Raw genomic sequence first — 14,736 nt, 5'->3', positions numbered from 1 at the left:
AGGGAGCGAGCATATCAGTCCGGTCATGCTAGGGCTGGCAGGGGTGTCTGATGTTAGTTACGTTGTGCTGTGTGAGGAACAGAAATAATGTGGCTCATGCGCATCCTCATGACATGCAATGCACGCAGTCAGCGTCATCGGTACCTTCAATGTTTGCTAATTATAAATCTATCGAATGTTCATGGCGGCGTATCAAGTAGACCCCATATGGGTATCCGTGAATTAAAGAACACAACCCAACTAGAGCAGAGATTCTTTAATCTCCGCGACTATACCCTTGATTCTCGGTTCCTTTCTGACGTTCGAGCTCAGAATGGCCTGCAGGATCTTTCCAAGATCGTACACCTCTTTGGCAGCTTCTTTCACTTCACTAGCCAGCTCCTTAACTAAAGTACCTAGGGCAACAAGGCTGCGATAGACAGCCTCGGAGTCCTTCTCGCTGGAAAGCACCCGCGTAAGCTCTTCCAGTAGTACCAAGCCCCGTTGGCTTGACTCGACGCTTGTGCTCCTTCCTTCGGACGTCGAATATACAGCAATATTGATGTATAGAGTCGCTACCGCGATGGTGAGGTTGCGGTTGGGTGATGATCCGCTATTTGTCAGACATGTCTTGACAGCAGCGATAACCTGATCGAAACGGCCGATAACGAGACTACGGCCAGCTTCGGTTTCGAATAGATTGGCCAGCATTCGGACGGAAAGCATTGCATTGTTGACATTTACCGGGGCGTCAAAAATCCCACTATCGATAATCCCAGTCACCAAGTCTTTACCAGTGTAATCTGCCGTGGCCGTCGCGGGGGTAGCAGCAGCAAATAACCGGAGCAGGTCAAGTCCGGGCAGCCTATTCGCTGCTGGCCAAGTGGTCGCAACCTTGAAGAGTAGATTCACGCCCGCCTCAACGGCGGCCGAATCTTTCAGATTGGTAGACGCTTCTAGCTCATTGCACAGAGAGACCACCATTTCCAACTCGGAAGGACTCAGGGACAATTCCTTTGAGCCATCTGAAACAAGCTTATCATTGAGTTCGCCTAGCTTCTTCGAGATCACTTTGAGGTTTGCAGACTTGATGGATAGATATGTCTTTTGTGGAAGTACTTTAGGCCGTGATTCTGGAATGGCTGCTGACTGGGCAGAAGCATCTCCAGGTCGATAACGTTTATCTTGGCCCCATGGATCAGAGCCGCCTGCTGCAGGTTCCTGGCTGGTCTGACCAATGGTTGCGCCTTGGGTATTTTGGACGATGAACTGAGCGACTTGGTCAAGGTAACTCATCGGCAGCTCGTTGTCACCGATAAACCTGGTCGCAGCTTCGTACGGATTCTGTGACAGGTTGTAAGGTAGTTTGAGTGGAGGTTTCCCATCCTCAACATCAACGTCGAAGACGAAATCGTAATCCTGGCCCAGGTATTCGGTTTTCCTCCCGCTGCTACCGGCTGAGTCTACCACAGTCCCTACCGACTCCCATCTTCCAAGAGCAGCAGACCATGTATGAGCGGTAACGCTGCCGTTGGCTTCACGGATCATCTGCACTTGACCGTCCTTGGTGCCAGACTTTTGTTGCAAGAACTCTGGACCGGGGAGCTTTTCCTTGTTTATTTTTCCGACTTGCTGCTCGGGTATTGCTGACTGTTTGACAGCCGTCTCGAATTGTTGCACTACCTCCGCGCTCGCATGCCTCTCTGGAGACCTGGTGAAAACCCGTGCTACTCGATCACTTGCTCCCGTCACAATATCGCCATTTTCCGCACAGACCGCGACACTCCAAACTGAGATTGCAGGGTGGGTGATGGTCTGCACACACTGCGTGCCATTCCATACCCTGACTGTCCGATCCTCGCCAGAGCTGACAAGCTCACCGGATGGTAGAACCGCCAGCGAATAGATGAAACTCTCGTGACCATGAAGCTCCGCAACGAGATCTCCTTGCAGCGTGAACAGCCTGATTATCCCGTCATTGCTGGCGGAGGCGAATTGGGCCCCTGTGGGGTGTGAGGGCGGCAGTTTGCAGAGAGCCCGTACGACGTCCCGAGAATCTTTGATGCTCTTCAACAGCTTTCCAGACGAGTTGTATATTCGAATAGTATTGTCCGCGCAACCTGATTCTTCGTCAGCGCCCAACTCGGTGCTTGTTCGTACGCCGGCTTACCTGTGATTACTGTGTTCTTATCGTAGGCTAACACCGCCCAAACGCTCCCTTGATGATCCTCTAACACAACCTCGGATTCCCATTTTCCAAAGCTCCAGATACGAGCAGTTGAGTCCCAGCTTCCACTGATGACCCAACCCCCTTCTGGGCACACATCTAGTGCACAGACCGTATGAGCATGGCCCAGCAGCATAGCATCCGCATTGTCATTCGACGTCTTGCCGGGTTGTCTCGCTTCTATGATCATGTCTTGGCCTCCAGAGAACACCAATCCTTCAGGAAAATCTGGGGTCGGGGGGTAATATGCTAGGGCGTTGATGAATGCGGAACCGTGAGAGACGATAGAATAGTCATATGTTGGAGGCGGGCTCGATATAAGCTTCCAAAGCCGAACAGTCGCATCTCGAGAAGCAGAGAAGATAGCTTTAGAGTTGGGAAAGGCCACAGCACGGACCTAGAGATTGATAGCAGAAAGTCAGTAACGAAGTGCGCTGAGATAGAGGGTGTTGTTGCGGTGTCAACACAGGGCGGGGAGCTGTCTTACATCATCGCCGTGGCCCTCCAAAGCAGCGGAGATCTTGAACTCAGGCATACATACAAGAAGAGATGAGGTGGGATTTAGGATGTTCGTGATTGAGCGGAAACGTGGCAAGAAAGGAATGTGTCAAGAAGGAGAGAGGTCCAAAGGGAGAAGGTGTAGGTGATGAGTCCAATAGTACCCCGGCTGGGACTACGGGGACCTGGCTCGTGGCAGCCCCGGCGATCTCCAAGGAAAGAGGGGCGTCATGTGGGCGGTAAGCCGTTGAGGCCCAGAAGCTGCTAGAAGTACAAGATGATGAGTAATCACTCAGCAGGATGCAGTTCCTCTGTAAAGATCATAATAGGGAGCTGCGATGAGAGGATACAAGCACGTATCAAGCTACCAATCCCGACTTGCCGTCTATGCAGAGCTCTGGCCATGGCCGTTACGCAGTCATCTCGCTGTCGAAGTATACACTCACGTGCCGGCTGGCTAACCCCATGAGGACTAGCGCAGTGTCTCCGCCAGCAACGCGATTCGATTTCGGAAGGCACAAGCTCAAAAGTCGCTTTTACGATTCCGTCTGGGTCGGAGTCTCCGTTCCCTCAAATCAGTCTATAGAAAAGGTGTCGCTGCGGGTGGCCGGTTACAATTCGAATCCGTCATTTCCTTTACATCATTCGAGCCTTCATCGCCCTGATATCTGCTTCCGACCTGCTCTCGACCAGGGTCATCTCCGCGACTTCCTCTCCCTCCTCCGCCGCCGTCATTTTATATACAGACCCCGCCCTACAGCGCTGATGATTTGACGAGACCGACGAATTTCCTTCTGTATTTCTAGCAATCGATCTCTTGCGTCATTCGAAATACTCTGTGCAAATACATTTTCTTCGTCGACAGGCTTCGGCTGATCTTTGGGTTGGACCTCTCATCTTCGCATTTGTAACGGCCATTCTGGAACTGTTATCTCAGTTCTTGCTCAGACTTTGGTTTCACGATGGCTTCAGGTATGCCGGAAGTGGAGTCCGTCAGCCATCTTCGGATTGCTGATATGCGACTTCAGATATCCCTAAAGTTGTGCCTTTAACTTGCCATGGACACTCTCGTCCTGTGCCCCATATCAGTTTTTCGTCCACGGTAGAGGACGATCAGTACTATCTTGTTTCTGCTTGCAAAGGTACATTGGACCTTCAGAGGACGGACTGGAAGCAATTGACTCATGGTCGTTAGATAACAATCCTATGCTTCGGGATGGTATTACCGGTGATTGGTATGCCTTGTCGCCATTACTCGACCTCTTTACAGCGATAACAATATTGACTTCTAATTCAGGATCGGCACTTTTCTTGGGCACAAAGGCGCGGTATGGCAAGCTCGCCTATCAACCGATGCCAATATAGCCGCAACAGCTGCTGCGGACTTTTCTGCGTGAATCTACCACCTACGGCAAGGATCAATATTGGCAATGGACTGACGTTTCCTTCTGCGAACAGTAAGGTCTGGGACACCCACACAGGCGAATGCCTCCACACCCTCACGCACGGGCACATCGTCCGAGCAGTCGCATTCCCCCTCCAATCCTCTCCCCAAGTCCTCGCAACCGGCGGCTACGAGAAGAAACTCCGAATCTTCGACTTGACCCGCAGCGGCGGCAGCAACAACTCCTCCCCCACAGCACCCTCGGCACCCACAGCAGAAGATGGCTCGTCCTTAGCAACAAGCTACGAAATCGGCTCCAATGCCCACGACGGCATCATCAAATCCATCGTCTGGAACCGCGACTACAACATCCTCACAACAGCCGCGGACGACCGCAAGATCCGCTGGTGGGATCTGCGCTCCCGCCACCCAGTTGTCGAGTTCTCCGTCGAAGGGAACATCGGCAGCTGCGAACTCAACACTCTCGCGACCCGCCCCAACGACACCGGCATCCTGTCTGTCGCTGCCGGAAAGAGCGTCTACTTGTTTGACGGCCATACCCCGGGGAGACTCCTCAAGAAGATTGACTTCCAATATGAAGTTGCCAGCGCAGCAGTGAACAATGACACTGCCCGGTTGGTTACCGGTAGTGCGAACGACACATGGGCGCGTGTATACGACTTGCATACAGATGAGGAATTAGGTACGTCATTCTCGATCATATTGAACCCTCATGGGAAACCGCTAATGCCCTACAGAAGTACAGAAGGGCCACCACGGCCCAATCTGGTCAGTGAGCTTCTCGCCCGACGGTAAACTATACGGTACGGGCAGTGAAGACGGTACAATCAAGCTCTGGAAGGCATGCAGAGAGCCATATGGCCTCTGGCGCTAATGCGAATCAACATTGTCAATAGAGAAACTGTATAGTCATCTAATAAGAATAATACCAGTCGCCCTTGGTTCCATTGTTTCGTAAGCATGCGAATGTGGTCCGGTTGTCTGTCGCATTGCGCAAACGTAGAAAATAAACGTCACAGGTCCGTGGAAGCTGAAAAGAGATGAGATGGTATTGAAACCTCTAAGCTGAACCCGCAGAGTTGAAAAGGTGCGACTTTTGACTATGAAAAAATGTCGCGTAGATAGCTACTCACAACAAACAGCAAGATCAGATCAAGATGAAGGATGGGCGCGATGCAAAAGCCCTCTATTCAATCATATCGATATCGTCATCACCGGCCGGCGCCGCGGCGACAGGCGCAGCAGTAGTCGTAGGCGCTGGCTCTGCGGTTGTCTGTTCGGGCGCAGCGGCTTGTTCGGTCGTGCCCGCACCGCTACCCCAGTAATCTTCCATCTCCTGGTCAAGCTCCTCCTGTGTCTTTTTGGGTCGCACATTACCACCACGACGGCCTTCTCCTCTGTTCTCTCCGCCCTGTCGACGTCCTCCGCCGCCGCGGCGACCGGAGGATTGCTGGCCTGGGATGTAGCGATCGATATGGTCGGGGGCGGGCTTAGAGACGTCGCTGCGACGGTAGGTTGCGCCACCTGGTCCGCGACGACCACGACGACGGCGTCCGGCACCCTCGACGCTTTCGCTTCGGCTCTCGGGGCTTAAACTGCGGGCGTCGCGGGGTCTTTCGACGCGATCAAAGAGGCTGCCCCTCGGCTTCTCAACACTGTCGAAGGGATTCCGGTCTCGTCGCGGGCCGGAAGAAGTGATTGAGATACGGATGGGTTGTCCCTTGGCATTGGCGCCGTCGAATTCTTCTATCGCGGCTCTCGCATCACTGTGGCGATTGTATGTGACATAGGCGACACCTTCGGAGCGTCCAGCGCGGTCGTAGACAAGCGACACGTTCGAGATGGATCCAATCCGGCAGAATAACTCCTATCGGGGAGAATTGTTAGAACACGTTTTACCAAGGGTTGACGAGATAGCGCACTTCGAGGTCGGTCTCTGTGATATCGTAGTGGAGATTTTCAATGCGAAGTCTGGTTCCCGCAAACGCGCCACTAGTATCTGTTTAGCGTCGTTCGCATTTCATATGCAGCTAATTGAGCCGTACCGGTTCGGCGACGGGGAGTATCGGTCCACGCGAGCGCGTCGTCCACCGCGGGAAGGGCGTGCTGAAAATATGTGTAAGAACCAAAACCACGAGGATTTTTCATTTAAGTCGTTGAGCTAGGTTTAAAACGTACAGTCTCGGTCGTCTTCATATTTGTCGTGGACCCAATCACTATATCCCGCGGATGAGTTAGCAAAACAACCCCAGAATCGCACAACCAATTCGTCCAGGAATGGGTGGGCGCAGCCTTACAGGTCAAGATCAACACGCTCATCTCGGTAAGGCTGTTGTAATCAGAACAAAATAAACAAGGTCAGCCCTAAATCTATCAGGTGTTATGAAACTGCTGCATCGTGGCGATTTCCGTGGCCTTCAGGTCAATCTGAAGCATAACACACGGAAGCACTGAGTTTGCTTATGACATTGTTGAAGCGAGGCGCGGAAGTAGAGGATTACGAGGATCAAGAGGAGGTAGAGGAGGAGGAGGAGGAAGGACCTATGTGAGAAGCAGCTAGTTAGTTCCAAGACAGACTCGGCTCATTGCGCCCTGCGCGGTTGAGCCCCAGTAGATGTTAAAACCTACCTTTTTCACGCCATTTGAGCGGCGACCTTGGTTGCGAGGACCTCTGTTCTGGCCGCGATTCTGCCTCGGCTGTATAGGGAGTCAGTAAACCTGAGGTTAACGGGATAACACAGCCGCGGAGGCTGCGGACTAACTGACCGGTCTTTCAGCGATGATTTCGTCCAAGCTGCGATCCATTCTGGCGAGTGAAGGATATTTCTGGGGATGAAAGAGAGGACGGTTGACGTAAGTGATATATCAGAGTTTGCAACACAAACCACTACTAAGAGAACATCAATGGAGGTATGATATGGAGGAGTTGGCCTGGGATACAGGCTTCGGGAAGAGGCGTGGCTATATCACGTGAAGTGCACGGGTCCTTATCAATGCCTGATAGCAAATCATTGTACTTGAATGTGTTTCTTATTTTTTTATGCAGGTTTACTTCAATCTGTGGATAAGTCTGTACACACAGTGAGAGTATGTGAAAACTCAGGTGCGAAAAGCAACGCAAAAGCCCTGACAATGCAATATCGGCAATCGCCTACCAGACAAAACCGCCATTGAGCTCCAGTCAACACCTATACCACGAACAAAAGTAAGAAAGGGGGATTCAGAATTAGAAGCGCATTACTCGCTGCCGTTAACAGGGGCTTGTGCGGAGTTCTCATTCATCATCTTCTCCATGAAGCTGATGTAGTCGTACTTCGGAAGCTCTCTGTCTTCCAGCAGATCAGGGCCCTCGTGCTGAGGCATAGTCTTGACAAGGTGTTCAATTATTTCGTCAGGGATGAGGGAGTGTCGGAGGTCAAGCTCTGTGACGTATGGCTATACAATACTCAGTCCAGGGCTCAAGTAACCAGACTGGGAAGAATACATACCTTGCCATCTGCAACCTCCCGGAAACTTTGAAATACCTGCTCTGCAGTGTTCTGATCCTCCGTTACGCTGACCATGAAACGAATAAACTGTTCGAAACTGACGCCCGCATTCTGCGCGAGCCTAACAGGACCACATGTTTCAACGTAGACCTGGTGCATCTCTTCCTCGTCATACACAAGACCCAAACTAGCAAGCGCCGCGGAAAATTCGAGCTCCTGCAGCGTATTGGACGAGTCGCGGTCAAAGTGTCGGAATACTGATTCAAACTCTTCCAATTGAATGGGGGTGAGGTTCGTCATGTTCCGTGCCACGAGTTGGTTGTCCAGGAAAGCCATTTTCTTGGAAATGCTTGATTTAACAAGACTCAATTCATAAGCCAGTTCGTCCAATGTGTAGGTCGTATAATCATTCTCCTCGACATTTGCCTCTTGGCACTGCTCCTCCAGTTCAGCAATGGTCTCCAAGAATGCGTCAAGAGGAGGTAGATTGTCGTTCAGTCGCTTGACGTGGGATAGTTGATCCTCAACTTCTCCATCGAGACCTGAGATTGCAAGGGATAGTGTCTTCAATGTCAATGCGAAGTCATTCGCCTTATCCGCGAAAGAGCGGCGCAGGGCATTTTTGATGTCACGGATGGTCTCATTGATGAGTTGGCTGCGCTCATGCTCGTCACGGGTTAGACACTCCCACTCCTGGTCGCAGGCTTCGGAAGACAACTCCGGCGGAGGATCGTAGGCTCGCAGCCGATACGTGCTCAGCTTAGTTTTGATGTTACCCAGAAGTGCTGCAAGATCCGACTTCTCTGCTACCCACTGGCGTTTCTGGTTCCGCTTATACATGGCAAACTGGGAGGCCTGCTCCTTTGCATCCTTGTATGTTCCTTCGAACGACGCGTTCTTCCAGTCTTCGCGCTGGGCCCGGATTAACCGCAAGAGTTCCCGCATTCTCTTCTCGTAAGAGTTCTGCATCTCCCATGCGCCGTGCATGTTGTTCACGAACTTCTCCACTCGCCGTCCCGCATTCTCTACCCTCTCAAGCTGCGAAAAGGCGTGGAACCAGTAGGCAATATATGTCATCAATGATCGTTCGTCGGGTTTCGCAACATCGCAAACGTCGTCCACGTCGAGCAGGTCAGGAATGCCGACTTCGTTCGTAGCGATGTCGAAGGCAAGCTTCATGTTCCCTCGGTGGTCGTTCTTGTCCAAAGCATCGTAGTCGATCAGGTCTGGCCGGTGGATGTCTAGGAGCGCACAGAATGCGAGGCCGTCATTCCAGCTAGTAGAGAAGTCTCGAACCTCCACACCCTCGTAGCAAGCGGTCTTCCTTTGACACCACAATAAGAGACCGGCCTTCGCGGTCATACCCTCCTCGTTGATGTCGCTGATAGTGAACCGGAGAATGAGCGTCCAAATCAGACCGAGGATAATCTTCTGGTTACCGTCAACAATATCCTCCGCACCGATATTGGTCATCTGAATGCCCCTCCCCTTGATGAAATCCAGACTCTTGTTGACATTTTCGAACTTTTGCACACGGAGCTTGGGGTTGGCGGCATATCGACCGAGCGAGTCTCCGCCCAGGATCTCAAGGAGATGGATAAGGATGACCTGGTAACGGAAGGTATCAGTGACCTGCGCTTCTTTGCGGGACAGAAGTCGACTTACGCCGTTGGAAAGTTCGCGCACTAGATTATTCACAAAAATATCCCGAGCCTTTAGCTTGTTGTTGAGCCTGCCAACGGAAAAAATGTCAGTCGGTTCAAATCAAAATAGCGAAGGCCGCTCAGTCGCAGGGGCCCCAATACAAGGAAGATACCAGAAGACTAGGACAGGCATCGAGGGGCGGAGGGGACTCGGAGTGGACGGACCATTTTGTGAAAGTTTTCTGTTGCACATTAACCCATGACTCGTCGACCGTCAACATGATGAGCGATATGAAGGATCGAAAACATCCAGGGTATGCAGAAAAAGCGTATCGTGTGGTCGCAGTTGTCTAGCGATTGAGGGAATACCGCAGAGCTATCGGATTACTATTGATAGAGAGGATCGCCGGGGTAAAAAAGGGCAAGATCTTCATAGAGATCGGAGCGAGACTGAGATAAAGAGCGATTCTTCAGTCGCACTCGGAACAAAGACAAGGCCGCCGTCAACGGGAAGCCGGCTTATGGATGAAAAGGAGACCTCGCTCAAGTCAATCAATGAATCGGGCTCCAAGGGGTTCGTCCGGGCGAGGATGTCAACACAATCCCCCTCTCCGCCCCCACAGCAACCGCTGCCCGGCATTCTTTGGGTTGCGGTTCTGCCTCCGATCCCTGGGTTCCAGTGAGGGGATGGCGATGCGAACATTTAATCTAATTTTTGTGTGAGATGCAATTGCCCTTGATATATTGTTGATTTGGTGGGATCTATTCTAAAGCAAGCCAACAACGGCTGTTTGCATCCTACACTTTAAGCGCCCAGTGCATGATACCTACAGATTTTGTGCCTATTTTTGGCAGTATCTATAGTCTACACATCCGGGTCGCGCCCTAGGTCGTCGTGGGTCTTTACCACCGTTTTATGGTATCAAGCCCAAAGCCTCGCGGACAATGCTGCCCGATGAGTAGCATTTGCACAGTATGTTCAGCGATGCTGCTTGTATGCAAATGCTCGACCCCGTCGTATGATCATTCGTAGCCCTCCCAGCCCAAGAGAGTTTGATCGCGCACTCCGTAGTTATAGGCCTGGCTAGACCCCGATAAGCTCCATTCAAACGCTCGCGTTGCGGCGTCTGAAAAAATAATATGGTGGAGTCTTCGCGACGATAATTTGAATGGCTGGACTTGGAGGCTTGTTTGGCTTGTAAATGGCGGAATCGACTGCACGGCTAGACGATCGCTCGACATGGCTTTCATTGATGGGCAATGCTCGCTCAATCTAAGAAATTAGTTTTCAATCTTCAAGATGTGGATGCTGAATTTCAATTGGTGCCAGGCGACGTGAGTATAAACAGGGCGTCACCTTGATATAGAAAACTGAAGCAATAACTAGTCGATGTTGCCGAGGTATACTCGCCGGATGGTACAAGGCGCCTTCACCCCTGCGCTGCAAAGCCTAGCAAGATCGAAATCAAGGCGATGCACTCCGTACAGAGTATGCCCAGAGAAGAGAATCGAAGATAAAGACAGGGCGGATGTTCATTAATAATAATAACGAACTGCGCCGTTCTGGGTGAGTCAACCACAGAATTGCGCCATCGCAAGCAATGAAACGGGCGTATGATATCATGGACAGCAGCGGGGCCGCAGCCGATTTTCTCCCCGCTCAAGTCCATATCACCTCGCCGCAGCCCACGCGAAACCACATTCTAACCAGAGTATATTTCTTCTTTTTCCAACCTATCAATCTTACTAGGCTCAGTTCAGTCAGCAATATAGCGAGCCATGTCGAACAACTTCACCATCACCGACCTTCTGCCCCTGCCGAACTCCTCGGTCAAGATCCCGCGACTTGGGTTCGGAGTCTATCGCTCCCCGGCAGCGCAAACTAAGAAGTCAGCCCTCAAGGCTCTTGAGACAGGATATCGCCACATTGACACTGCGCAGTTCTACGCGAACGAGAAGGAGGTTGGCGAGGCAATCCGGGATTCCGGTATCTCGCGCAGCGAGCTTTTTGTGACTACCAAGATTCTTGCACCCGCCGGTTCGCCCGAAGAAACCTATAAGAAGATTGTCGACAGCGTGGATAAGATCGGCGGCAAGGATGGATACGTGGATTTATTCCTGATACACAGCTCGAGCTCCGGATCGTCAGGCCGCAAGGAGCTTTGGCAGGCCCTAGAGAGGCTGCTGGACGAAGGCAGGACCAAGGCTATCGGAGTCAGCAACTTCGGTGTGAAGCATATTGAGGAATTGAAGGAGGTTGCGAAGGTGTGGCCGCCGCATGTAAACCAGATTGAGGTAAGTCTCCAATGGACCCTTCTAAGTAAGACGGTATGCTAAGCTGAACCACGCAGCTTCATCCATGGTGCCAGCAACAGGTGATCGTCGAATACTGCAAAAAGAACGGAATTGTCGTCGAGGCTTATTCGCCAATCGTTCGGAATTACAAGGCCAACGATCCTACGTTGGTCGATCTCGCAAAGAAATACAACAAGTCGACACAACAAGTGTTGATACGCTACGCGTTGCAGAAGGGATGGGTTCCGCTACCGAAGACGGATAACCCGGAGCGCATTGTGTCAAATGCCGATGTATTTGACTTCAAAATCGCCGATGAAGACCTTTCTGTGCTTGATGGACTGGATCAGGGTAGTGCTGGAGCCATTGTCGAGGCTGTTGAGAACGAGTGAATCGTTTACCGCAAAGACTACAGTAATGCAATTCATGTTTAATAGTCCGGGCGTTGCATAAGAAAGGCATTGACCGATTGCAGCGTGCTGCGTGAAGGATTCACATCATGCTTCGATGACACGATCCAAGCAAGACGTTGTCGGATAAACTGTTTGCCTATGGTTTGTGTTCGAGGTCCGGCAAATTCACCTAGAGTGGTCAGATCTAAGGACAAGAAGCAACTGGCGAAACAGCTTACCAGCGTCGCTATAGAACAGACAGATTATAGTAAGCAGGGTTCCTGCAGAAATATCCTTGCCAGACTCGCACATAACAAGCAGGGACTGCGACGAGTTTGAGCCCAAATGCGAGCCGACGAAATCCCGAACCTTGTCCAGATGGTTTCGCAAGTCACGGCCGCCTTGTTTCGAGGATGTACATCCAAGGTTCAGCCGTTTCGAATTTTCTTCTGTAGTCTCTATATTGCTATTGCAGTCAATGATAAGGTCATACTGACCGCTATCAGCCAAGCTAGGGTCTGCTTGGCCGATATATAGGTTTTGAGTTGGTGCGACAAGGGTCGCTTGCTGGCCGGATCTTTGCACACGGTGCTCCCGAGTTAGATTCTCTATCACCTCGGGTAGGTCTTCCTCAGCCCGTGACAAAAGGGTAGATTTGTGAGCCCAGAAGACGGGTGGTGTGAGACCATGGGCCCAAGCTTCGCTGTCGTCCCCTGCACCCTGGATATACCCACCTTCGGATATTTCAGCCCCATGAACTCTTTTGGAAGATGAACAAAGAACGAAGAGATTATAGTCTTTTCCTTTGCCCAAGTCTGTTGGGTGAAAATATGTCCGGTTGGCCCAAGCAACTCGTATAGGCTTTCCCAACTGCTGCCTGAGATCGTCCAAATCGAGTTTGAGACTCTACAACGATCAGCCCATTCTGGATATTCGGGGTAGACTATTCCGTAAGCGTACCTTGAGTGAGTGGACGAAGCCGTCAATCCGCTTTTCAATCTGCGACTCTTCCGAGGCGCCTAAATAGTTTGGCGGCAATTCAACGGAGTGATATGCAGTCTCCGAAGGGAACAGCGCTCGGTTGAAGACGGCGCACCAGATTGGTACAGTCTTAGACAAGGCATCAGGCATCACTGGGGGGTCCGTGAGATAGAGCAACAGAGAAGAGGCTAGCGGCGACAGTGGCTAATGAGATGACTTACATTTCCCACGGCGGGTTGAATCCACTATGATACAACTGCAAGGATCAAAGCCCGGCGGTTAGCGGGAGAGACAAGGGAGACCCCAGACTTGTTTTTGAGGGCAATGGAGTGGCGCACTAACCCCCCATGCTCGCGGGCAATTGGTAGAATCTGCAGGTTTAGTCTTCGAAAGCTGAAGTCCCACTGGCCGGTATGGCCATCAGTGCTCTTGAAGTAAGCGCTGCCAGTCTTGATATCAGGCGGGATATACCAACTCCCGCATCTTTCATTGGCAACCAGAGGGAGGCTGTAGTGGTCAGCCACCTCACGGACAAAGTCAGCGTCGGCCTCAATGGACCGCAGTCGGTTGTTGACGGAAAGCGCAGATCGTCGCAAGGAGGCTAGCGTCTGGGATACAGACAGCTGCTCGGCGGAGGGGAAGTGCAGCGCCGACACGGACACGGGGAAGTCTGACTTGGAAGGAGTGCCCATGTCTGCTGGCGCTATTGCATGAAGATAAACAGGGAATAGGTAATAGGAAGTTCCAGAGGGGAACAGGTTTGTACGGGGTAGTCGGAGCCTGTCTAGAGCCCGCGGCGCGTATATAGAGTTGCCTCGAATAAGGAAATATTATCAAGCGTCAAAGCGTCCAACCTCCAAATTCTGTCTAAGATCTGATGGCTGATGCTGAACTCCTGATGAATTGGATCATTCAACCGGCGTAAATGAACCAATAAAAAGCGCACAATGTCAGCAGCAGAGTGGACCTTGGGTCCTTTGAGGCATGATCCAGTTCGTGCCCGACAATTGAGGCATCAGCCGCATACTTCTCCCTGCAATCCGCAATGGATAGTTTGATATGCCACCCAACTTCGTACACCGGTAAACTAATGTGGGAAGAAAACTGCAAGCGAGGTATGTATCTGCGCTATCTGATGCATGCATCGAGTGAGTATAGTTACCAACGAGACGGAGTAGTCACCCGGAGGGGCTGGATGTAGTTGGCGCTTTGAGTAGTGAACGGTTGAATTGCTACCGCTCCATGGAGCCACGATAATGCCTCCGGGGCCTAAGGCTTAGAAGTCTATTACACCGACGGGAAGTGCCTCAGATGGGCCTCTGATTCGTGGCTTAGTCCTGGGTCGATACACTAGGCGAAGACTCCAAAGACTTGAGCTATATAACTGAATCCAACATATACGCTGGAACGCTGTACTCCGTATAGCAACAGGCTGTCTCAATATCAGCTTGTCTTGTCAGAACGCCCAGTCCAAGCCATTACCCAATATAGCTTCGGCCGTGAGTGATGCTATTCAAGACCCGGCTGGTTCGGATGGTAAACCGGCTGCGCCGAGCACTCCCGAAGACAAAGGAAGTAGTACCGGGGGCTGAGACAGACCAGATCCACTGTCCAGGGGCAACCGCTGCCCGCGCAGAAAAGAAAAGAACATGAAAAAGGAAGTCAAAATTGTTTGAACTTGATTCGATTTGGTTCTTCTCATTGACCGCCGGTTTTCTGCGCAATTCCATATCAAAAGGCGGGGCCAATCTCAGACTCCCAGCCAAGCCGCGCTATTCCTAATGCGCACGCCTCAATGACGCCTGGGCCTTACTCAAACAGGCGTGCC

General features: G+C 51.6%; 7 protein-coding genes across 7 annotated transcripts; 2 read left to right on the top strand and 5 right to left on the bottom strand.

Annotated features, from left to right (window-relative positions):
• Nucleotides 1-90: 90 nt before the first annotated feature.
• Nucleotides 91-2,859, bottom strand: BDW74DRAFT_155725 (WD repeat PLAP family protein). Its single transcript, XM_073724879.1, has 3 exons — nt 2,694-2,859; nt 2,150-2,603; nt 91-2,099 (listed from the first exon to the last, which is right to left on the bottom strand). Exons 1-3 carry the CDS (start codon nt 2,739-2,741, stop codon nt 241-243), a joined length of 2,361 nt encoding a protein of 786 aa, XP_073582682.1. The 5' UTR covers nt 2,742-2,859; the 3' UTR covers nt 91-240.
• A 253-nt stretch (nt 2,860-3,112) lies between these two features.
• BDW74DRAFT_155723 (WD40 repeat domain-containing protein) lies at nt 3,113-5,036 on the top strand. Its single transcript, XM_073724878.1, has 6 exons — nt 3,113-3,676; nt 3,733-3,846; nt 3,900-3,939; nt 4,002-4,097; nt 4,163-4,791; nt 4,847-5,036. The coding sequence occupies exons 1-6, from the start codon at nt 3,667-3,669 to the stop codon at nt 4,981-4,983; spliced, it is 1,026 nt and encodes a 341-aa protein (XP_073582681.1). The 5' UTR covers nt 3,113-3,666; the 3' UTR covers nt 4,984-5,036.
• BDW74DRAFT_155716 (putative RNA binding protein) lies at nt 5,037-7,009 on the bottom strand. The gene is made up of 7 exons (XM_073724877.1): nt 6,876-7,009; nt 6,738-6,806; nt 6,407-6,438; nt 6,288-6,325; nt 6,155-6,215; nt 6,032-6,101; nt 5,037-5,976 (listed from the first exon to the last, which is right to left on the bottom strand). The coding sequence occupies exons 1-7, from the start codon at nt 6,912-6,914 to the stop codon at nt 5,296-5,298; spliced, it is 990 nt and encodes a 329-aa protein (XP_073582680.1). The 5' UTR covers nt 6,915-7,009; the 3' UTR covers nt 5,037-5,295.
• Nucleotides 7,010-7,120: 111 nt separating this feature from the next.
• Nucleotides 7,121-9,819, bottom strand: BDW74DRAFT_36263 (alpha-actinin, sarcomeric (f-actin cross linking protein)). Its single transcript, XM_073732612.1, has 4 exons — nt 9,466-9,819; nt 9,263-9,329; nt 7,598-9,205; nt 7,121-7,544 (listed from the first exon to the last, which is right to left on the bottom strand). The coding sequence occupies exons 1-4, from the start codon at nt 9,519-9,521 to the stop codon at nt 7,347-7,349; spliced, it is 1,929 nt and encodes a 642-aa protein (XP_073582679.1). The 5' UTR covers nt 9,522-9,819; the 3' UTR covers nt 7,121-7,346.
• Nucleotides 9,820-9,979: 160 nt separating this feature from the next.
• BDW74DRAFT_155710 (uncharacterized protein) lies at nt 9,980-11,069 on the bottom strand. The gene is made up of 2 exons (XM_073724876.1): nt 11,047-11,069; nt 9,980-10,982 (listed from the first exon to the last, which is right to left on the bottom strand). The coding sequence occupies exon 2, from the start codon at nt 10,908-10,910 to the stop codon at nt 10,671-10,673; it is 240 nt and encodes a 79-aa protein (XP_073582678.1). The 5' UTR covers nt 10,911-10,982; nt 11,047-11,069; the 3' UTR covers nt 9,980-10,670.
• On the top strand, nt 11,020-11,927 carry BDW74DRAFT_179532 (aldo/keto reductase family protein; the record flags this gene model as incomplete). The annotated part of the gene is made up of 2 exons (XM_073729485.1): nt 11,020-11,535; nt 11,592-11,927. 2 exons carry the CDS (start codon nt 11,020-11,022, stop codon nt 11,925-11,927), a joined length of 852 nt encoding a protein of 283 aa, XP_073582677.1.
• Nucleotides 11,928-11,965: 38 nt separating this feature from the next.
• BDW74DRAFT_168764 (initiator tRNA phosphoribosyl transferase family protein) lies at nt 11,966-13,600 on the bottom strand (the record flags this gene model as incomplete). Its single annotated transcript, XM_073726894.1, has 5 exons — nt 11,966-12,132; nt 12,167-12,833; nt 12,888-13,060; nt 13,130-13,164; nt 13,251-13,600. The coding sequence occupies 5 exons, from the start codon at nt 13,598-13,600 to the stop codon at nt 11,966-11,968; spliced, it is 1,392 nt and encodes a 463-aa protein (XP_073582676.1).
• Between the last annotated feature and the right edge of the window lie 1,136 nt (nt 13,601-14,736).

Source organism: Aspergillus multicolor (genome assembly GCF_047715735.1).
Source record: "Aspergillus multicolor strain CBS 133.54 unplaced genomic scaffold BDW74scaffold_17, whole genome shotgun sequence".
NCBI classification, from domain to species: Eukaryota; Fungi; Ascomycota; class Eurotiomycetes; order Eurotiales; family Aspergillaceae; genus Aspergillus; species Aspergillus multicolor.
Note: the sequence above shows the minus strand (reverse complement) of the source record. Positions and strands in the feature narration are given on the sequence as shown.

What these genes read in the sequence shown, in the direction of transcription:
- BDW74DRAFT_155725 (XM_073724879.1), bottom strand. Translation starts at nt 2,741, where the DNA reads ATGCCTGAGTTCAAGATCTCCGCTGCTTTGGAGGGCCACGGCGATGAT. An exon ending in TGGAGGGCCACGGCGATGAT is followed by an intron (nt 2,604 to 2,693) that starts GTAAGACAGCTC and finishes ATCAATCTCTAG; the next exon opens with GTCCGTGCTGTGGCCTTTCC. An exon ending in TAAGAACACAGTAATCACAG is followed by an intron (nt 2,100 to 2,149) that starts GTAAGCCGGCGT and finishes ACGAAGAATCAG; the next exon opens with GTTGCGCGGACAATACTATT.
- BDW74DRAFT_155723 (XM_073724878.1), top strand. An exon ending in TCTTGTTTCTGCTTGCAAAG is followed by an intron (nt 3,847 to 3,899) that starts GTACATTGGACC and finishes CATGGTCGTTAG; the next exon opens with ATAACAATCCTATGCTTCGG. An exon ending in GCTGCTGCGGACTTTTCTGC is followed by an intron (nt 4,098 to 4,162) that starts GTGAATCTACCA and finishes TTCTGCGAACAG; the next exon opens with TAAGGTCTGGGACACCCACA.
- BDW74DRAFT_155716 (XM_073724877.1), bottom strand. Translation starts at nt 6,914, where the DNA reads ATGGATCGCAGCTTGGACGAAATCATCGCTGAAAGACCG. An exon ending in GAGCGTGTTGATCTTGACCT is followed by an intron (nt 6,326 to 6,406) that starts GTAAGGCTGCGC and finishes CGCGGGATATAG; the next exon opens with TGATTGGGTCCACGACAAAT. An exon ending in TCACAGAGACCGACCTCGAA is followed by an intron (nt 5,977 to 6,031) that starts GTGCGCTATCTC and finishes TCTCCCCGATAG; the next exon opens with GAGTTATTCTGCCGGATTGG.
- BDW74DRAFT_36263 (XM_073732612.1), bottom strand. Translation starts at nt 9,521, where the DNA reads ATGTTGACGGTCGACGAGTCATGGGTTAATGTGCAACAGAAAACTTTC. An exon ending in CAGAAAACTTTCACAAAATG is followed by an intron (nt 9,330 to 9,465) that starts GTCCGTCCACTC and finishes TTCCGTTGGCAG; the next exon opens with GCTCAACAACAAGCTAAAGG. An exon ending in GGGAGGTTGCAGATGGCAAG is followed by an intron (nt 7,545 to 7,597) that starts GTATGTATTCTT and finishes AGTATTGTATAG; the next exon opens with CCATACGTCACAGAGCTTGA.
- BDW74DRAFT_155710 (XM_073724876.1), bottom strand. Translation starts at nt 10,910, where the DNA reads ATGGACTTGAGCGGGGAGAAAATCGGCTGCGGCCCCGCTGCTGTCCAT.